The sequence below is a fragment of the Onychostoma macrolepis genome, chromosome 12 (genome assembly GCF_012432095.1).
Source record: "Onychostoma macrolepis isolate SWU-2019 chromosome 12, ASM1243209v1, whole genome shotgun sequence".
In the NCBI taxonomy this organism is placed as follows: domain Eukaryota; kingdom Metazoa; phylum Chordata; class Actinopteri; order Cypriniformes; family Cyprinidae; genus Onychostoma; species Onychostoma macrolepis.
In genome coordinates this window covers 2,784,631-2,808,204 of record NC_081166.1, presented here as the reverse complement: position 1 = coordinate 2,808,204, position 23,574 = coordinate 2,784,631, and the positions used below count along the sequence as shown (strand labels likewise).

At 38.1% G+C, this 23,574-nt stretch overlaps 1 protein-coding gene across 5 annotated transcripts in view; it reads right to left on the bottom strand.

Moving 5' to 3' along the window:
- LOC131551104 (PH and SEC7 domain-containing protein 1-like) overlaps positions 1–23,574 on the bottom strand; it is a 67,134-nt gene that overhangs the window by 29,358 nt on the left and 14,202 nt on the right. For 4 of the 5 annotated variants that reach the window (XR_009273698.1, XR_009273697.1, XR_009273699.1 and 1 more), the window contains exons 2-10: positions 19,348–21,677; positions 19,072–19,189; positions 17,143–17,668; positions 16,600–17,046; positions 9,338–9,529; positions 4,702–4,782; positions 4,056–4,168; positions 3,898–3,956; positions 1,262–1,351 (exon numbers count right to left, since the gene is read on the bottom strand). Coding sequence is in view for 2 of the 5 variants with exons in the window: in XM_058793772.1 (XP_058649755.1) it covers positions 1,262–1,351; positions 3,898–3,956; positions 4,056–4,168; positions 4,702–4,782; positions 9,338–9,529; positions 16,600–17,046; positions 17,143–17,668; positions 19,072–19,189; positions 19,348–21,477 (3,756 nt within the window). In the remaining 3 variants the exon portion in view is untranslated. Of the gene's footprint in view, positions 1–1,261; positions 1,352–3,897; positions 3,957–4,055; positions 4,169–4,701; positions 4,783–9,337; positions 9,530–15,116; positions 15,219–16,599; positions 17,047–17,142; positions 17,669–19,071; positions 19,190–19,347; positions 21,678–23,574 lie in introns of those variants that run through there. The other variant, XM_058793773.1, reaches the window with a different exon arrangement.

The following is a 23,574-nucleotide window of genomic DNA, read 5'->3' as shown; positions in this document are numbered from 1 at the left end:
GTCTCTCGCTCTTCAGACGGTTTCTGTCCCAGCGAGAGTCAGTGTTTTCATCAACAAGATGAAGGACTGAAACACAAGCAGCTCACTGCTGCGGCTTTAACAGAGCACTGAGATTTCAAAGGATTCATGCCATGGAAAACAGGATTTTCTCTGCCTTTTTCCAGTCACAATGTGATGCGGCTTTGCAAAGAGGCCACTTTTGAAGGACGGGTCACTGCAAACCAGACTGAACCAAAAGCAAACCCATGTTCAGAATAGCATACCATCATAATTATCGGTCTATGACTGTAGTATGTAGTACATATAATGTGCATAAACACTTTCTGCATGGAATGTGCAAAATGCACAAAAAGTATCTCACAACCTGACCTTCCACCTCCCATGTAAAAAAATAAACCCAGAAGTGTTAAAACTACATATATATATACAGAGACATATTTGCATGACAATAAGCATAACACAAGCACATTTAAAATGCAATTAAGCACATTTATTTTTTACATTATATTTATTATGACCATGACAATTAAGCACATTGTAATGTAAAAATGTTTTTGCTCGTGTCATACAATTAAGCAAAGAAATAGATAAATAATATATAGATTTTGCCATTTTTCTTTTTAAAATTAAAATTTGTTCCCACTATATATAAAATATAATATCCAACTTCTTTAATACAGTTTTCATTTTTGCATTATGAGCTTATTTTCATGACACGTAAGAACATTTAAAATGCCCTTCCCAGTAGCCCTCTAATGTAAAAATATTCTTTCTATTTAAAAAAAAAATAGTGAATATTGTTAAAGTTCTGCAGCAGCTTGAAAACATCTCCTGCCAGATAACACACACAGTGCAGCCGCTCTCGGCCCTAAAACCAATCTAAACCTCGTTTAGCTCATTAGTATTAACTCAAGAACTCATCTGATTAGTTCAGAATGTGCCTGCAGGGTTAATGAATGGAAGAAAAACATCCCTCGTTTCCTACCAATGACATTACAGCACTAATCTAATAATATAAACCAATAAATGACCTACTAAAGACATCGCTTCCCACCGGGACACAGATCTCTCCTGCTTCAAATCACACACAGCAGCACTCAACGCTATAATAGCACAGCTGTTACATGACCACACAACCAGTGCCAACACACACACACACAGGTACGAACAACACACCTGCTGAACATCTCGAATCATCTACTAAAGATGGTCTATTGACATGCAGATCTTGTCTGTGGACAATTTATGAAATATACAGTACCTTAAGGAGTTCTTTAGGAAAATCATGGCCGCTGTTTAGTCCTTCCAGATTCCCGATGAACTGAGTGCAGGACATTCGCTTTCCAATGTTCTGCCAACAGAAAAGACCTGTTATTAGTCCTCATTCATCTGCGCAATAACAGAAATCAACAGCATTCTGACTTTTACATACAATAAAATAAATAAAATACATAAATTTAAATATTTGATTTAATAATAAAAAAAAAAGTATTTTATTTATTTGCAAAAACAATATTTGTTTTTTAAATATTTTTGAAATACTAAAATGACTAAAACAAATAAAATTAAAGCTAAACAAATATATCCATCTATTTAGTATTTGTAATAATCTAGAAGTTATTTTGCAAAATGTATACGTTGAAAATCTAAATTTTTTTAAACTAGACAGGTTTTCTTTAGATTTTGGCAATAAAAAATTGGCAGAAAATGTACTTAATAGTCATGACTCATGAAGACAATACCATAATTCAGAAAAACTTAAATGGACCTAAAAATAAGCCTAATTTTATTTATGAAAACCAAAATTCCTTCCTTTTTTTCCCTTCGATTCTTGTTATAAAATATTTCCAGGACATTTCGTCACCACATTTGGCTTTTGATGCATTAAAAGGGCCTCAAAAAGTGTATGAGTTTGTAACTTCTTGCACATTTTCAGATGAGATGTCAGAGTCTGGTATTTTCCGCCTCTGAAAGTCAGCATGAGATGTCCTACATTTAAGCTGCGAGAGCATGAATATATGAATGTCTGGAGCTGCAGAAAGGCTCTGGAATACATCATCTGGTATTGTGGACTGAGGAGTTTCATCAGAGGAAAGCTGAAATCGCTCACAGCTCTCATCAGGACCATAAACCTGTTACCATGGCGACAGCGAGTCTGGCCTATAACAGGCATCATGTGTTCGCTGACGGCCCTAAACCCTTTAACAAAAGCACAGGAGCCACACTAAATATCCTGCCAGCAGACAGACATCAGCAGTGATTGACAGACCACAGATCCCTCCAGACGTCCATCTCCCTGCCTTTTCCAGAGATGAAGGGTTAAACAACGCTTGCACTCCACAGAGTTACATTCTGTTTTTTTCCTTTATTATTAGTTTTGTTCTTACACACTGAGATAGAAGTCAGAATTATTGTTTGCAACAGTATTTCTGAGCATATAGAGCTGTTGACGTCAATTTGTAGGCCAAGCTGGAAGGCTAATTCGCTACAGGATCCCTTGAGTATTTCAAATAGGCTTTTAGACTGGCGGTTAACAGACTTTCATGTTTTATTCTATAACATAAATTACACATGACAAACATGACAAACTCTGAAATCCTTTAAAAACTATCACATGGACGTGAGTTTAAAAGTCAGACAATCATATCAGTCCTTATTAAAGCAACATGGTAGCAACTTATTTTATTTCATAAATCAAAAACTGCTGCTCCAAAAATCATTTCTCCCTGGCATTTTCAGAGGAAAGCTACAAGAAAAAAAATGCATAATGCATTTTGACAAGCTCACATATTCAAATGGTACAGAAAAACGTATATTAAAACTACACTGATTATCCCTTCAATACAAAAAATATGGTAAAGTATCTAACTTAAAACTGAATATTGCATCCAATATCTGCGTGCACTATGCATTTTATGCTTATTAGAGTATTGCATTAATAGCTTATCAACATGTTAATGGTAAACTACTGAAAACAGTAGTGATTTGAATCTCCTGCTGTGTTGCTATTGTTAACTAAAAACTAATACTATAACTATTTGGTTAGTTTTGGGTAATTAAAATGAAGCTTAAATAAAATAAAACATAAAAATAAATATTACATATAAACTTAAATGGAAAAAACTTAAATAAATTTTGCAAGGCTGAAGTAGTACACTTTCTAAAACTAAAATAAAAAAAGAGCTAAAAAGAAATGAAAAAAAAAAAAGAAAATAGAAATTTTGCCGTCACAACTTAATGAAATGTTTAAGTTAAAGTACTAAAATCAGTAATATGTATAGAAATATAAAAAAAACTAAAAATCTAAACAAAAACAGACATATTGCCTTCACAACTAACTAAAAAAAGATTAAGTTGAAGTACTAAAATTACTTAAACTAAAATAAAAATACAGCTAAATAGAAATATAAAAAACAAAAATAAAATAAATATTACATGAAAAACAAACAGAAATCAAAAAATAGAAATATCACCTTCAAAACTAAATTTAAGTTGAAGTGCTAAAATGAAAAACTGAAAAATAAAATAAAAATAAAGATAAACAAATGTAAAAAAAAAAAAAAAAACTACTAATAAAAGTGAAAAAAGGCACATAAAATTACTATCAGTAGTGATTTGTGTCTCCTGTTGCTGCCTCTGTTGAAGATTTAAATTCACTTACTGTATATTTTTAATTCACCTTTTCACTCAAATTGTAATGCTGACAATATCATTTGCAATAAAAACAATGTAATAAACTGGAAAAATATGTCTCGGGTCTCAGCCTTTGGAAACCCAATGCATGTTCTTGGATGTGTGCGACTGCACTGCTGCAGTGTTGTTGAGATGAAGATTGACCCTGCATTACTCTTGTCTGTGTGGTGAAGTGATAATTCAGTGATTTCAGAGTTGACTCACGTGGCCGTGCAGGTCTGTGTTGAGCAGCATAAGAGCACAGGTCAGCGTGTGGACACTGTCTGTGAGACACAACCACACACAAATACATATTTACACATGTATGTTGTGTTTATCATGTGAAACACACACACACACACACAAGCACACACAAGCTGTACCTTCAGATAGCGTGAGAGATGAATTGCACTGCACATATCGACGGGAAAAGTGTGCTAAGATCCGCTCTCTCTCCTGCGTCTCACCTGTCAGAGCAAACTCTAGCAGAAATGCCCTGAAAAACACAAGCAATAATGAACAAATGCCCTGACACAATGATGAAAAAAATGTCAATTTATACAAGTGAAAATTAAATAGAAAATGTAAAATGCTAAAATTAATTTAGGTGTCCAGTATTTCTAAATTGACTTGAAAAATAATTTTTTAGTTAGAACTTTAGTATTACAGATATAACCATTACTAGTAGTAAATTATTGCTTATTAACATTAATAATATTATTTCACTGTATATACAAATAATATAATACACACACACACAATATATTACATAATTTGTATATAAAGTATAATATTAGTAAACATATCACAATAAACATAATAAATGTATAAATTTAGAATAATATTAACACACAAGAGATATAATTATATTGTTGCTTGTTAATATTACTTTAAATATACACAAAAATGTGTATATACACACACACAACTTGTGTGTATGTAGGGATAGATAGACAGAGAGACAGATATTTTTGTGTGTAGTTAAACAAAAAGAAAATCATTTTTCATTTACATATTTAATGTGCTGACCTTAGTGCTTGGTCCAAAGTCATTTCAGTAAAATTGAAGTAGCGCAGATATTCCTCTGCCACCAGGCGACTGAAGTCATTGCTAAAAAGGAGTCAGATACGAAAAGACAGTCAAAGAGGATGACAATGCAAGAACAAACAAGGGAGACACGGGAGGAAGGGTGACAGACGCGACCAAGGCCTGTCAGAGATACACCGCTGGATGAACATTCCCATGATGCACCTGTCAGAGAGAGAAGAGCTCTTAAAGTACAGATGCTGTGAGCAATAAAAGCAGAGCCAGAGAATAAAAGCTGCATGAAGTCCTGCGTTATATAACAGCGGCACAGAGACCAGCACAGGACAGTCAGAGATGGACAAAACACAAGGTCAGAGAGAAGATGCTCAAACTTTAAAGTCAACATGAAATCAAAACTGACTGCATTTATTTCTAACATGTTCCTGATTTTATTGTGAACAATACAGGAGCACATGCTATTCCACAAAAAGTATTATTGTGTTCAGAAAAAAAAAAGTAATTACTTGCTCCGTTTCTGACATAAAAAAAAATTTAAAATTAAAACAAAAAATGCATGAATACACAAGAATACAAATTACAGCATAATGAATTGCTAAGATGTGTGTAATTGTTATAGTTAACTGAAACTATTAAAAATCATTTTGTTAAATTAAATAAAGCTGAAATAATATGAAAATTTTACATAAAAAAAACTTTTTTTAATTTTTTTAATTAAAGGGGTGGTTGACTTTTTTTTCCTAGGCTTGATTGTGTTTATGGGGTGCAGTCAAACATGTGTTCATGCTTCGTTTTTTTAAAAAATACATTATTTTTCACATAATTTACCTTTATTCTACACCGCTCTGTCCCTTCTCTGACAAACGCCCCGATTATTTCCTGCTTTTATGAAGCCCCTCCTTCAGAAATACATGATTGGCTCTGATTGGTTAGCTGGTCCAGTGTGTTGTGATTGGCTAAACCGCCTCTACTGCGCGTCTAAACGTCCCGCCCCTCAGCTCAGCGACATGTGCTCCGGTTGTATTGTAAACAATGGCGTCGTCAATATTGCTTATCAATTTGAGCCCTATTGAGACCCAGAGAATATTAGTGAAGAGGATCGTGCAGAACCTGTGCAAGCACGGCTTTTAATGGTATGTTTGTTTGTTGTCGTTTCATACTTTTAGATATGCTGTTATTTGTAAGTGCTACTGCTTCTGTTAGCTTTTAATATACGGTTTTATCCTGATTAAAGCTTTAATACAGTACGGCAACCACACGCGATGCGCATGTATAACGCTTCTCATAGGTATGTGAAAATAAGTGTATAATTGGAACAGTTTGTTGGAGCTGACCTGACGATCTGAATGAGAGAGAGAGAGAGAGAGAGAGAGAGAGAGAGAGAAAGCAACCCCTTCCCTCAGCTGATCCAGAGCTTCAGTCCTGATGCTTCACTAACATCTACTGATGCTCTGAATCACATCATCAGAATCAATCAGATTACTGCACAAATCAAACAGAGTTACATCACTCACTGGCAAACACAAACACAACAACAGAGTAAGATGCAATGCTATTCGGCCCTAAAGAGAGAGTACAGTATGGCAGAGTATCTGTACACAGTGTCAGATAAGAAACTCAGAAGCACGTTGACCAGATACAGACTCAGCGGACACAAGCAGAGATTGTGTTCACACTGTGATCTAAATCAGATGGAAACAGAGCTGCACTTCCTAACAGAATGCTCCAAATACACGGACAGTGTTCTATGATAAAATACAGCAGATCCATCCGACATTTAAAACTCTTTCAGACCAGGAGAAACTGCCGTATCTCTTAGGAGAACACAAGAACTGCTGTGAGTTTGCTGCTCAATATGTGTCTGTCTGTCACCATAGAAGAGAAAACACTCAATCTGCCCTGATCTGATGTTTCCAGCTCATCTAGATTATATTAAACCATATTACTCTGCTATATTACTTAGATGTACATTTTGCTTCTGTAAATCTGTCTAATCCCTGATCTTATTTTTTTATTTTTTATTTTCTAGTTTATATACTTACATTAGAAATTCATTTTGCATTACATGCGTAATACTTTTTATATATTATTATTACTATTATTCTTTTTCTTTCTTTCTTTGTTAATACATATATGCACTATTTGTAAGTAGCCCAGCTGCAATTGCTTTGGCAATACAAATGTATAGTTTTTGTCATACCAATAAAGCACCCCTTGAATTGAGAGAGAGAGAGAGAGAGAGAGACAGACACAGAGAGAGAGATGCAGAGTGTGTGCAGAGCAGGGCGACGTGAGTAACCGTATTAAGAACAGCTGCTTTAAAACATATGATTTTGAAACTTGTGAATCCATTAGAATCGTTAAAAGACAATCGTGATTCATTTATGAATAGATTTTTACGTGCACCCCTAGTTTTCTCTTCCTCTTCCCTAAAGCAGCACAACATGGCCTCGCCTCCTTCGTTACATGTTCCCGAGGGCAAGGTTTATCTGGGTTCGTGACGTAAAGGACCCGGGAAGTAACTCATTGTAGTCCCTACGAGCCGTTTTGTAGGCATTAAACTGCCAGAATTTTAAAAGATGATATCTCTGTTTGCATTGAACTTTCAGTGCCGCAACTTTCAGATATTGTTTATGCTCAAACAGCAACATTACACACTAACTAACGTAAAAAAAATGAAAATCGCAAATCAACCGCCCCTTTAAAAAACCTTGACGGAAAACCTAAATAAACTTATTTCAGTCAGTTGACATGGCAACATTTCAAATGTTCAAGTACTAAAAATGAGCTTAAAACATATTAAACCTAAATAGAAATAGAAAAAAAAAAAACTGAAAAATTGTCTAATATATATATATTTGTCAGTGGGCAAACAATTATTTGAACCTCTGCTGATTTTGAACGTTTGCCCACTGACAAAGAAATGATCAGTCTATAATTTTAATGGCAGGTTTATTTTAACAGTGAGAGACAGAATAACAACAACAACAACAAAATCCAGCTGAGAATCCACTCTCTTAAAGGGAGTGCTGCTAATCTCCGTTTGTTACCTGTATAAAAGACACCTGTCCACAGAAGCAATCAATCAATCAGATTCCAAACTCTCCACAACGGTCAAGACCAAAGAGCTGTCCAAGGATGTCAGGGACAAGATTGTAGACCTACACAAGGCTGGAATGGGCTACAAGACCATCGCCAAGCAGCTTGGTGAGAAGGTGACAACAGTAGGTGCGATTATTCCCAAACAAAATAACTGTCAATCTCCCTCAGACTGGGGCTCCATGCAAGATCTCAGCTCGTGGAGTTTCAATGATCATGAGAACGGTGAGGAATCAGCCCAGAACTACACGGGAGGATCTTGTCAATGATCTCAAGGCAGCTGGGACCATAGTCACCAAGAAAACAATTGGTAACACACTACGCTGTGAAGGACTGAAATCCTGCAGCGCCTGCAAGGTCCCTCTGCTCAAGAAAGCACATGTACAGGCCGTCTGAAGTTTGCCAATGATTCAGAGGAGAACTGGGTGAAAGTGTTGTGGTCAGATGAGACTAAAATCCAGCTCTTTGGCATCAACTCAACTCGCCGTGTTTGGAGGAGGAGGAATGCTGCCTGTGACCCCAAGAACACCATCCCCACCGTCAGACATGGAGGTGGAAACATTATGCTTTGGGGGTGTTTTCTGCTAAGGGTTCAGGACAACTGCACTGCATCAAAGGGACGATAGACGGGGCCATGTACCGTCAGGACCAGGGCATTAAAAATGGGTCGTGGATGGGTATTCCAGCGTGACAGTGACCCAAAACACACGGCCAAAGCAACAAAGGAGTGGATCAAGAAGAAGCACATTAAGGTCCTGGAGTGGCCTAGCCAGGCTCCAAACCTTAATCACACAGAACATCTGTGGAGGGAGCTGAAGGTTCGAGTTGCCAAACGTCAGCCTCGAAACCTTAATGACTTGGAGAGGATCTGCAAAGAGGAGTGGGACAAAATCCCTCCTGAGATGTGTGCAAACCTGGTGACCAGCTACAAGAAACGTCTGACCTCTGTGATTACCAACAAGGGTTTTGCCACCAAGTACTAAGTCATGTTTTGCGAAGGGGTCAAATACTTATTTCACTCATTAAAATGCAAATCAATTTATAACTTTTTTGAAATGTGTTTTTCTGGATTTTTTGTTGTTATTCTGTCTCTTACTGTTCAAATAAACCTACCATTAAAATTATAGACTGATCATTTCTTTGTCAGTGGGCAAACGTACAAATATTTTTTTCCCCACTGTGTGTGTGTATGCATGTATGCATGTATGCATGCATGTATGTATGTATATATATATATTTTTTTTTTTCCCACATATTAGTAATTTTCATTATGGTGACACTTTACAAGTTGCATTACATTACTTTGTTAACATTAAAATTGTTAACATTAGTTAATGCACTGTGAACTATTATGAACATTAAAATTTTTATTAACTAATGTTAACAAATGAAACTATTGTTAAGTACCATATATATATATAAACTATTGTAAAGTATATATATATATATATATATATAAAAGTAACAAGACTAGCAATACTAAATAACACTGAAATAACATGCTTGAAGAGGGTTTACTCACTTTTTACTCAAATGTCGTGCAATGTCGCACTTCCTGAAGCCGTCGAGGTTGAAGAGACGCTTCGCCAGACGTTTGGCAGAGTCCAGATCAGCACGGTTACCGTTACTGAGAGTGTCATTACTGCCCAAACCCAAACGCTCGCTCAGCTCCTGATCCAAATCTGGGTCCACAGCAAAGCGAGGAGATTTCTCTCTGAACAAACACAAATAACATCATTCTGCTGTGCTGAAGCCAATAATGACCTCTGAAAGCACAGCTGGTGAACATGCATTTTGTATAAAGACGTGAAGTTCCCAACACAATCAAATCCTTAACTAAATTTTCTCAATGAAAATAATGTTTGTTTTTTTGATGGTAACTTTAAGTACCATGCAAATACATTGTGTATAAGCATGGTAATCATACGTTACCATTACACTCCGTACATTACAGAACCACTGCACCACTTTTTTAAAGGATGAAAACAGAAATAGACTAGGAAGATGTAGCTTGGTACTTTCCGATAAGAAGCATTATAAGGTATATAAGCTTACTAAAAATGTATGGTGAGTTCTGACACATTTTCAATAATATTATCATAAAGTCATTACAAATTGAAGTATGAGAATTACGTAGTGACCAAAATCCTTGTTAAACAAATGTTCTTCAAACACATTCAACTAAATGACAGAAATATCCAGACATATTGTTTAAAGGAGATTATGCATGACATGAAATGATAGTGATTTGACACTAGTAACACTGATGTAAATGTAGTATCTGGGATTTTGGCATAAATTGTGGTTACCAAGCTAAACAACCACAAACAGCTTTACAGTCAGAAATAATTTCCATTTTGTAATGGTGTTAAACTGTTATAGCACCCTATTGATCCGATTTCCTCTGGTTTCTATAAATGAACGTGGGACAGCAGTCCTCATCTCACCCCTTCTTATCAGTGACTCATGCTAAATCCACACCAAAAACAAACCATGAGCACAAATGTGTGAAACTCAAACAAAGACGTCTGGAAGCAGAGAAATGCTTCTTAAAGAGACAAGCACGACAAATGAGTATTTACTCCATATCTGGGTTATTAGCGTTGACAAACTAAAACTAAAAACTAAAGCCATTGTTTTTTTTTTATTACTTGAAATAAACGTTACATAATAAACATTAACAAATTAAAAAAATAAAATAAATAAATCTTATTTGATTTCAGCTAGTTGCCAAGGCAACATTTCTCCTAAAAAAAAAAAAAAAAAAAAAAAATCAACATTTCTCCCATTTCCCACACAAAATTTCTCATAAACCCACACGAAAAACAAACCATGGGCAGAAATGAGTGAAACGCACACAAAGATGACTAGAAGCGCAGAAACACTTCTTAAAGAGACAAGAGTGGCAAATCACTATTTATTCCATATCTGGATTATTACTGTTAACTGAATCTTATATCTAAAACTATTTTGGTAACGCTTTATTTTAGGGTCTCTTAACTAGTTGCTTATTAGCATGCATATTACTAGAATATTAGCTATTTATTAGTAGTAATTAAGCATATATTAATGCCTTATTCTACATCCCTAATCCTACCCAATACCTAAACTTAACAACTACCGCACTAACTGTTAATAAGCAGCAAATTAGGAGTTTATTGAGGGAAAAGTCGCAGTTAATAGTGAATAAGTGTTCCCTATTCTAAAGTGTTACCACTATTTTCATTACTTGAGGAAAAAAAAAAAAAACACCATTAACTGAAAAAAAAAAATATTATAAATTTGTAATTATATATATATCTCTATCTATCTATCTATCTATCTATCTATCTATCTATCTATCTATCTCTAGGTAGATAAATATGGCCAAAAATATCGGCACCCTTGATAAATATGATCAAAGGCGGCTGTGAAAATTTATCCGCATCGTTAATCCTTTTGATCTTTCATTTAAAAAAAAACAAACAAAAAAATATTAACCTTTCATCGGATAACAATAATTTAAAATGGGGGGGGAAATATCATTATGAAATAAAAGTTTTTCTCAAATACACGTTAGACACAATTATTGGCACCCCTAGAAATTCTTATGAGTAAAATATCTATGAAGTATATTCCCATTCATATTCACAATTTTGAGCACTGCAGGGTGATTATGAACATGAAATTATCCAGCCATGGCTTCCTGTTCCACAGAAATATAAATAGGAGGGAAAACAAAGCCCAAATTCCCTTATTCATCCATCACAATGAGAAAAACCAAAGAATATATTTCTGATGTGCAGCAAAAGATAATTGAGCTTCACAAATTAGTGAAGTAGCTTTAAGAAAAGAGCTAGAGCAGTGAAATCCCCATTTCCACCATCAGGGCAATAATTAAGAAGTTCCAATCAACATAAAATGTTACGAAACTGCCTGGAAGAGGACGTGTGTCTATATCGTCCTAATGCACGGTGAGGAGGAGAGTTTGAGTGGCTAAAGACTCTCCAAGGACCACAGCTGAAGAATTGTAGAAAATAGTTGAGTCTCGGAGTCAGAAAACCTTAAAGAAATATTGTCAAACAGCACCTATGCCACCACATGTTGTTTGGGAGGGTTTCAAGAAAACATCTCCTCGCTCATCCAAAAACAAACTCCAGCATATTCAGTTATCAGACACGACTGGAACTTCAAATGGGACTGGCTTCTATGGTCAGATGAAAAAAAAAAAAAAAAAAAAAGAAGAGTTTTTAGCAGCAAACACTCAAGATGGGTTTGGTGAACACAGGGATAAAAAGTACCCCATGTGTATAATGAAATATACTGCTGTATTTTTGATGTTGTGGCCTATATCTCTGCTGGAGGTCCTGGACATCTTGTTTAGACGCATGGCATCATGGATTCTATCAAATACCAACAGATAAACATCAATAAGTGACTGACTCTGTTAGAAATCTTATAATGGGCCATGTTTGGATCTTCCAACCGTACAATAATCCAAACACAAACCTCAAAAACAACACAAAAATGGGTCACTGAGCACAAAACCAAGCTTCTGCTGGCCATTCCAGTCCTCTGACCTGAACCCTGTAGAACATGAGTGAACTGAAGAGAAGTACCACCAACATGGAGCTGGGAATCTAAAGGGTCTGGAGTGATTCTGGATGAAGGAATGGTCTCTGATCTCTTGTCAGGTGTTTTCTAACCTCATCAGGCATTATAGGAGAAAATTTAGAGCTGTTAAACTGGCAAATGGAGGTTTCAAAAAGTATTGAATAAACGGGTACCGTTAATTGTGGTCAAGGTGTATTAGAGAAAAACATTTATTTCATAATGATATTTCCCCCATTTTAAATTCTTATTATCCAATGAAAGGTCAGATTGTTGTGATTTTTTAAAATAAAAGATCAAAAGGATTAAACAATGCAGATTCATTTTCACAGCCTTCTTTGATCATATTTACCAAGGGTGCCGATATTTTTGGCCATGACTGTATATATATTTCAGCCTGTTTCTCATTTTCGTTTAGTTAAGGTTGAAGTGGAAAAAGAACAAACTAAATAAACTGAAATTTAGTTCAAACTATATACACATTTGAAAATAGAAATAAAACGGAAATTCAATAAAAAAAAAAAAATTAAATAAAATCTAATTCAAAATATTGACAAAAACCATAATAGTAATAACAGCAACTAAAATAACACTGTTCCATATTCCTGGAAGGAAATGTGAACAATTTAGAATAAATATTTTTGTAAGGCTCAAAGAGAAAAAAAAAAAATGCAATAATAAAAACAACTTCTATGTAACCATTTGAATATTTTATGTAGATTCTCAAAAGTGAGAGATGCTTGCCCATTCTGGGTTGTTTCTAGTTTTATAATGCCAAATTATGAGAAATAACAACAGTTACGCTTGTCTATTCTGCCTAATACGGCTATATTACATTCATTAGGACAATGGCAGATTAATTCAGCAATACAATGCTGATCTGCATCCAGTCCAAACAGTTTCTACCTGTACGGTGTGTGGCAGCGGGTCAGGACGCAGCTCCTCTCCTTCAGAGCAGAGCAATGCCAGCAAAACACTGAGTGGGCTTTTTTCCTCAGACCATCTCTGCCAAAACGCCTCTGTGATATGACTCTCTGAACCTGAGCCATGTTTGAATTAATGCTCAGCTTTTCGCAGTCCACCTGAGCCGTTTGTCCAGCAACTGCGCTCTCAGTATCTCCTCAGGTGTTTGAGGACATCTCTATGAGACCAATGCTGCTGTTTGAATCTCTTTGTGACTGAATTAATCTGTTTTTAGTCATTAAATCTCTCTATTCCAAAGATCCTGAAATTTCAATCCATCCTCGAACTGTTTAGCTCACAAACTTGCCAGATATTTCCTTCCCAATGAGTTTCCCACTGCTTTCTCTCTCTTTGTGAATGTTGTTGACGCTCTAATGACCTTCTCAGTTCAGTGTGGCATGTAACATCTCTCAATCTCTCCCTCGATAGTGACTCCTCAGTTCACACGCACTTTAGAATGTACAAACCACTTGTTTTCTTTCCCACGATTCGCTTTATAATAGTGATAAAGTAATTAATGAGTCATTTGATCACGTACACACTGTTAACGAATACATTCACTCCTCAAATGAGTGCTTTCTCTTTCTCTGTACACACAGTTTAGTTATTTATCAGTGTGACAGCCACGTTCTACAACTAAAATCACTTAAAATGTATTTACTTCTGCATTTACAGTAAGTGTGGCTGTCAGTCTTAAAATTTTGCAGTAAACTGATAGAAAACAATGTATCACTGCTTTCACAATAATATGAAGCAGAACGATTGTTTTCAATATTGATAATAATCAGAAATGTTTCTTGCATATTCAAATCAGCATATTAGAATTCATTCATGTGACACTGAAGACTGGAGTAATGATACTAAAAATTCAGCTTTCATCACAGGAATAAGTTACATTTGAACATATATTCCCATAGAGGACAGTTATTTTAACTGTATTTTTTTTTACTGTATTTTTGATCAAATGTAATGCAGCATTGGTGAACATAAGAGACTTCTCTGAAAAAAACATTTGAAAAAAAATCCTACCAATCCCAAACTTTGTATATTGTATATTCACATACAATCCACTTGATGATTAACCTTATACTTTTTTTCTCTGTACCTATGTAGGGGAAACACAGTCAAAACAGGTTTTTCTGTGCCACTGGGCTTAACGTTTGGCTAAGCTCTTTCACAATGCTGCTTCTGTTCCTGCCATGCCAAACGAATAACACACACACACACACACACACACACACACACACTTAACTGGCATAACAAATGAGCACTCATTATAAGACAACTAGGATCTGATTGGTTCATAGCTTGGCTGACCAGTGCAAATCCATTGTGTTGTGTTTATTTTATTTAAACCGTTGCACCTCATCCATATAAAAAAAAAATAGGGATTTTCTATAAAATATCTTCTGATTAAATGTGTGTGGTTTGATCAATACTGGCAATTGCAATAGTGATGCTTTTAATTCTAAGGATACGCTTGATTCAAAGTGACGCCTTTGCAAATAGCACTTATGAATAACTGTCTCCACCTAGTGGTTTACTTTAGCTACTACTGGATGGTAGTGTAATATTGCAGTGCAGTGCTGCACAGTGCCTCCACATACATATAACATTTACAACAGGTGCTAACTTTTTTTATAAAACAAAAACAGAATACAGACATGGGACATATCACAATATCCTATAAATAAGTATTTATGGAGCAAAATTCCTCTGATTGTGAAAATATATATACTATTTCAAACCATTCTCAGCCTCCTGGGTTTCTCTGTCTCAAGGTGATCCATGCAGCAGTAACTTCTGTTCTCTGCCAGCAATCGGCTTTGCCTTTCATCTGTCCTACACACACACTCTCTCGCTCACACACACACACACACACACACACACACACACACACACACACACACACACACACACACACACACACACACACAAACACACACAAACACACAAACACACACTCCTGTCTAAATACAGCCTGCAGTCAACTCACAGGCATAGCAGATGGAAAAGGTTAAACCGACAGACTAATAGGTCATTCAGAATCATTACGCAGTAAATTAGCTACACTTGGATAAATAAAGGAAATATTGCTTAGAATCCACCTCAAGCAATTCACCCCTAGCCTGTCAAAACAAGTTGAAAATGGAATGTGCATATATTATATAATAAATAAAAAACTAAATATTACAAATTATTTTATATTGATTACCTTTGTTAGGGGTAATATATATCAGGTAACCTCCACATAAATCTCACCAAACGTTCTTATGATAATGAGGTGAAATATAACTGCCAAGAAATGTTCAGGTTTTCTTAAAATTCACCAATACTCAAGTCATAGTAAACAAAAATGCAGTATGTTTTACTTAAAAAAAAAAAAAAAAATAATAAAAAAAAATAAATAAATAAAAAATGGTTGCTTGAATACTCCCTCTGCTGGAAAAACTGAGCCATTGCAAAGAACATATTAGTGGGCCAGGTATACTCAGGACTTGTCCAAATAGCCACACTTGCGGTCTTGACCACTTGTCTACTTATATGACATATTTCCTCTAAATGTTCAAGTGGGCACGAAGACTACAACTTTTCATTATCCAGTGGGACACACTTATAGCATTTTAAAAATTCAACCATTTACAGAGCTTTGTTTTGATTTTCATTTTTGCATTTAAAAATAAACTTCTAAATGTCTGTTCAGTAGTCTCTATAACAGACAACACAATTGAACAATTGTGGTGCTTCTAATTAAGTGATTAAAAAGCAGTTGCAAATGTTGTACAAAATAAACATACTTGTCTTTGCACAAATAAAATGTGCAACACTTTATGCTTTACTACCAAATTGTATGTAATATCTAATTATTATTAATATGTAACTTATACTGGGAAGGTTTTTTGGACCTCTCTGCAAAAAGTTTCAAGATTTATTTCCAGAACATGATGCATGATGGGATACACTTTGCCTTTTGAAATAATGTGGATTTAGTGTGTGTTAAGGGCATTGAGCTTTAGCATTTTTAAGCCCTGGGACAGTCATGTGCAATTACTTCCTGTTGCATGCACATGCTCTCAAGTGGCCAAGACCACAAGTGTGAGTATTTGGACAAGCTCTCAGAATGGCATACCTCCATACTATACGGATGACCTTCTACAACCATAGCACACTACTAAATCTTCCTAGCCAAAACATATAATTGCTCACTTTAGTGATGAAAATGACACAAACCTGGGCAGTGAAAGAGGTGGGTTGCTCTGCCAGCTCGGTCCGTTGCGGTCGTCTGACCCGCTGCTGAGGCGTTCGCTGGATGGCGCCCGTGTGGCATCCGTATCTCCTGTTATCGTCAGCGCTGACTCTGAGAGGCTGGGCATCTCTACGTGTGCCAATGGTGCGAAACTGAGCTCCACAATTTGCCGGGCACTCTGGTAGATCTGACCCTGCACCTGTGGAGTCAGTGTGGGGAGGTCAAAGGTCAGGACAGTTTGAGTGCTAGAGGTCAGAGGGTCGAGACTGTCCAGACTGCTGTATGAGGTGCCCTTGGCACGGTGTGACTCCATGATGTTCTCAAAATGTCGGCTGAATGTGTCCAAACTGTCTCCGGACCTTCTGCGAGGACCACGGACCAGGATGGGAGATTTTAGAGCTGGGTGGTTGTTACTGAAATGATCTTGAGGCCTAGAAAAAGATGGGCTTGTTATTTCTGATATTCTGAACCATAATGAATTGTTTAACAGTTTCTTAAAAAATAAGTGTGTGTTTGCCACTTCCCACCTCTTTAGCATCATGCTGTAAAACTCCTCTTCCTCATCTCGCTGATCAGCCAACAGCCTCCTCACATCGCCCTGCATCCTGACAGTGACCCAGCTCGCAACATCCTCCTCTTCCTCCTCCTCCTCCTCCTCCTCCTCCTCCCCATCCTCCTGTCCATCTGTTCTTTCATTCGGCATCTCACCTAGCGGGCTGCTCCCAGCACAAGAAGTTCCCATGACACTTCGGTTACTTCCAAACGCTGAATCAGCATCCTCTTGCTCTGCTAACAGCACCTCGTCCATGTCTGTCTCCCGGTAACATCGTAAAGGAACGGCATCCAAATCGGTCTCAGAGTATTTCAAAGTTCGCCGAATTATGCCCGTTTTGGGGGAGGTGCCTGGGGCTGCAGGGGGCGGAGTCACTAGCTCCACCTCCACGTGTTGGACATCATGATTAGCTCTTAGAGCAAGCTCCTCCAATGGCAGGTATGAGGGTGGTATTGGGGTAGAGTGGCCACTTGGTGGAGCTGTGGAGGGTTCTGGAACATCTAGGTGGATAACAAAAAAAATGCATTCAGCTATGAAGTTAACTTAAAGGGTTAGTTCACCCAAAAATGAAAATTATCCTGTTATTTACTCACCTTCAAGCCATCCTAGGTATATATGAATTTCTTCTTTCAGACAAATCCAATTTATAAGTTATATTAAAAATTGTCCTGGGTCTTCTAAGCTCTATCATTGCAGTCAGTGGGTTTTCTGTTACACAGTCCAAAACACGTAAAAAAATCCATAAAAAAAAAAAAACATGCCTCGCATGGGAGATGGAGATGAATAACGGCCTCCTGTTGCGAATCCATGCGTTTTTGTAAGAAAAATATCCATATTTCAAACGTAATAAACATCTCTCTCACTTCATCTAACTGTCATAAGCGGAAGCCCTTCCAGCGGATGACGTAGGACGTCAGCGTTGTGTGATTAGTGACGAGCGTGGAGAGAGAACAAAACTAAACACCGGTCACGAATTAGAAGCACAAAACGAGGATTTGTAAAGAAAAATGTCGGAGGATTTCAATATAAGCCAAGAGGAGACTGGTTTTCCTTTGGTAAAGTAAGGCAAGTTTGCTTCCTTTGCTCCTATAAACAAACGTTGCGCTGCGCCGGCGTCCTACGTCATCCACCAGAAAGGCAGTCTCTCGTGTACAACAGATAGCGGAAGAAACACAAAACTGTTTATATCGTTTTGGATATTTTTTTTTTTTACAAAAACGCATCGATTCGCTATAGAAAGCCTTTATTCACCCCCCGGAAGAGTGTGAGGCACGTTTTTTTTATGGATTCGCGCACTTTATTTTACGTGTTTTGGACTGTGTAACAGAAACACCTACTGACTGCAATGATAACACTTAGAAGAGCCAGGACAATTTTGAAGATTACTCCGATTGGATTCATCTGAAAGAAGAAAGTCATATACACCTAGGATGCCTTAAGGGTGAGTAAAACATGGACTAATTTTCATTTTTGGGTGAACTAACCCAGTTTGGTTCAATGGATACTGACAATGTTTTGTTGATGACTTGTATTTCAGCTCAGTGATATTGTAGTGTTATTCCACTTTCATATGAGAACACAAACACTTTCATACACTTGAAACCATCTAAATCAGGGGTGTCAAACTCAGTTCCTGGAGGGTCGCAGCCCTGCAGAGTTTAGCACCAATCCTGCTCGAACACAGAAACCATGTAGTTTTCAAATAAGCCTAAAGAGCATGATTAGCTGGATCAGGTGTGTTTAATTAGGGTTGGAGCTGTGCCCCTCCAGAAATTGAGTTTGACACCCCTGATCTAAACATATTTCTGCATTAAAATAATCCTAGAAAACAGCACTTAATTGCTAATGCCGGAATCTAAGTGATCATTAAAACTGATATTAAAGAGGTCAACTGGCTACTCACGCTTCTCTTTTTTGCTGGCAGTGTTTTCTGCTGGAGTGCCAAACAGAAACTCCCACTTGGCACGAGCAATTTTCTGACAGTGCAGAGATGGACCTGGCACTAAAGAACCGCCATCAGACTGCAACACCCACACAATATAAACACATTAGCTTATAATAAACAGTGAACTCGATGTACTTGCAAACAAAGGGCCTCATTCATCAGAAGGAACTTGTTCAAACTGTTCTTAAAGCACTGTAATAACATGCAAGAACGCTTTTATGAACAGGGGCTCACCTGTATCCCTGATGATGGGTGATCTGATTGGTTGCTGTTCTGGCTGGACTCAGGTGAGATGCAATCTCTGTCTCCTAGGCTTCCCGTTACTCCACTAGAGCTCGGGGACGACCCAACCAAACCCTGGTGATCTCCAAACCCCTGTTCGTCCTCTCCTCTGTCCCCCTCTTCTAATACCACTGGCCCTAGAAGCAAAGCCTGTCTTCTCCTCCATTCTGCCTGTCTCTGTTGCAGTGTTAGCCTGGTCATATCCTCTACACTTTCCCCAGGGCTGCGGTTTGCTCCACATACCGAATTGCACACAATCTCCTCTCCTCGTCCTATGATCTCAACCCTATCGCTTTTTCTGTACACTGGAATGCTGCTCTTGAGATTACCTTTGAGTTTTTCTGACAAACTGAACTTCCCTTCCTCTTTCTTTGCCTGCTCTTTCCACTGCTGTCTAGATGTCCAACTGACCGGAGAATCATCCACACTTTGACCGATAAACAACCGCCTGGAGATCTCCACGCTTTCTGCGACGACATGGTCATCCCAGTCCTCCTCGTCCAGGAACCAGGGTTCCCCAGATGTCCACTCCTCTCCAGTGTACTGTGGAGGCTTGTGACGGTGTAAAGTGGGGCTGTCAGAGACTGGCAGGTCAGCTCTAAGCTGACGAGGATCTCGGAGTGGAGAACACGTGTCTGCTTTGGACAGACTTGGACGAAGAAGACGAGATGGGAGGGCTGGAGAATCAGGGTCTCCTCCCACTGGGACAGAGCAGAATGAGTGATTGGCCAGGTCATCTCTTAAATCCAAGCTCTTAGTAGCTGGTGCTTCATGCAGGTGCCGAGGAACCCCGTTTGTCGTAGAATGGTCTTCATGCACAGGGATGTTCATCTTGACAGCCGAATGATGCACTGGACTCTGCTGTAAGGACTCGTGCTGGATTTCTCTAGAAGGATACCCATAGTTTGTGCTGCTTAGATTAGATGAACCCCCGAAAACAACGGGAGGAGGAGAACTTCGGACCTCGTTGAAAATTGTTGACACCTTCGTGGCCTCTTCTGCAATCTTGCGGGCTATCTCAGGACTGTTCAGAGCTGAGGAGTTATTGCTTCCACTCAGCTGGTTCAGACCTTGAGTGGGTGTGTTTGTGAGGCTGGTCCTTTGCCCTGTCAGAGTCCTGTCTTCACCCAGGCTTCCCCAAGTTTGACCGACTGCAGCGGAGCAGTCTTGCTTTGAACTGAGTTTCTGCTTGGGGCATCCTTGGGACCTGGAGGTGGATTTCTGCTGGTTGTTGTGGGATGAGAAAGCATCTGATGCTGGGCTTTTGGGGACACCACACGCAGCTCCTACCCTGCCTTGGTCAGGATCATGGCTGTAGGCACTGCAGTTTGGCACTGGTGGGCCTGCCCAAGACTGGCATCTTTCTCTATAGCGCTGATGAAACTCTGGACTCCAGTCTGAGCAATGAGAAAACTTACACCTCAATTGGGGAGACCCAAATTCCTTAAGGGCTCGCTGTGTTGCAGCTTGACCGATAGGATCCAAAGTAGAACCCGTGTGCTGGTGAAATGGACTATTATTGCAGGTAGATTCCGCAGGTTGCGACCACACTTGTTCACTACACCTCTTATGTGGACAAGCCGCTACCTCCTTTATTCCACCGGGACTATTGCACGGACTCTCTATGGTTTTGACATGAGCCTTCTCAATGTAGCTGAAGGTGACCACGGACCTCTGTCCATGCATTGGTTTAGAGTTCTTGTGATGGCTGCATGCTCGACAAGGTGTCTCAGGACCTGATGTCCGTCCAGAGTTTGACGACTGGGCATGTTTTAATTGTTTACTGTCAATGTTGTTATTGAGGCCAGAGGACACTTCTTGGAATGGTTCCTGCTGGGGAATGCTGTGTCTGTGAGGGGAATCCAGAGAATTGTGTGAAGACTGCAGTCTAAAGCTAACATTTGGCCTGAATGTGCTGCAGGGAGGTGTGGGAAACCCAGATGCTGCCTGTGCTAATTTGGTCAAAGCTTCAATTGGACCATCTTGCTCCACTGTCGTCTCACAGGAACTACCTTTCCCATCATGCTCTGGTGGGGATCTTACCTCCACATACAAATGAAGAACTTTCCCAGTTTGAGACATGGCGTCATAACAGTACAACACAAAGAGAGACACTGTGATGAAGACTAAAGAAGAGACGGGGATACTTTTTTCCGTACTGGTCGGTTTGTGAATTCCTGTGACTTGTCTGCGAGTGTACTTTTAGTTCATGGAGATGCTGTTCAGATACATTCTCCTGGCAGACCAGCTATTACAGATGGAGATGGCATGGACCATTGCACCTAACACATGGAGAAAGACAGACAATTAATAAATTGCAATTGTTCCAAAAGAGATTTGAGATCGGTCTGTAATTAACTAGATCTTTGGGGTCAAGTTGTGTTTTTTTAATGAGAGGCTTAATAACAGCCAATTTGAAGGTTTTGGGGACATATCCTAATGACAATGATGAATTAATAATAGCCAAAAGAGGATCTATGACTTCTGGAACACATACAGTACACATACATTAAGTTTTTCCTGGCCACAGTCAGCCTTGGCTTTTTCAAGTTTTTAAATCTTTAAACCTGATGTCATTAATGCATGTAAAGCTGCTTTGAAACAACTTGTGAAGTTATACGAACAAAAATGATTTAAATATTTGGTGTCACGGGTACATCATGGGTTGTGTCATTTCATGTTAACATTAATTGCTTAAAGGACAATTAAAATTGCTCCAAGATCCAAAACTTGTGAAACAAACATGGCAGAGAAGTAGAGTACATTTCTCGGTCATGACATCAGTAGAAATTCAATTATAGAGATGCAGCAACCTGATTATATCAGCAGCGGTCATCTGACGCTTTTTTTTCCCCCACTGATGACATACTCATTCTATAGTTCAACCATCCATTTAACCAATGCGCACTAACACTAAACAAACCGAGGTAATATTCTCCAGCAGAGACTAAATACACCACTGAAAAGAGACTGCATTTCATTGTCATACTCTTTTGAAATCAACTGAAGGTATTTTACCTTTTTTTTCAATATTTATTTTTAACAACGCCATTCTGTTTGAGAAATGCCAAATTGACCATCTGCATGAAGGGATGGGCTTATTTACTGCGTAGCAGAGAAATTAATCCCTAAAATCCTACATGGTTACACACACACAGACAGATTTACGTCATGCACTAAACCTCAGTGACTCATACAGTAAACTCCCATCCAGGCCTACAAATATTGTAGCGTGTACATAGAAGAGAATACTGATATACCTTCCCCTAAACTGTGCAAGGGAAATTTCAAATAAGGGAATAAATCGACATGAATAGGGCATATTTTCAGAATGCTATGATTGACCAATCAGAATCAAGTTCTCCACACATATATATATTTTCACATATGCACTGATACAAATAAGCAATTGTGTATTATTTTACTTGGAAATATGATGCTGATCTAGAAAAGTGCTTCCTGCAGTCTCTGAGACGCCCGGTGATTGATTGAAGGATCTCTCTTCGCTCATGTGTGTTGCACACACACATACACACTTACATGCTCTTCTGAAAGTGCAGGTGCATGTCATTGACTTTGCTGCTGCAGCACAAGTGAAGGATAAATGAAAGCCGCTCTCATGTCAACAATCAATCAGTGAGACTCTCTAAAACAGTGCATGCATGCACACAACCTTTTACTTTTGAAAGTAAAAAAAAAAAAAATGAAAACCTCCACTGACACCATACTCCCAGAAAGGCTCTTTACAGGGAAGCTGGAATGTAAGCCCACACAACTGAAAGTAATGTACTTCTGCTGGCTCGAATTAAAAGTACATGCCTGGTATCTAGACCAGGTCAAGGTTTTGCTGGTTAGCATGCCCCAGTTAGCCCCTGCTGGTAGATGCCATAACAACACCATCAGGACCCAAAAATATCCTTCTCCATTGATAGCTATTAGAAATTACAACATTTATGCATTTAAGCTATACTTGTCAATATGATCCAGCTGAACTTGAACACTAATTTGCTACAGATTTACAATGTCCTGGCATGAACTGTGCACATTCAAAAGTACTCAAAGGTCTGAAAGTACATAAAAAAAATTTTTTTAAATAATAATAAAAAACTATGACGTAAAATGATTCTCAAAAAGGTAATTGCTGCTTTTCAACTCACAATTCTTCTTTCATCACAACTG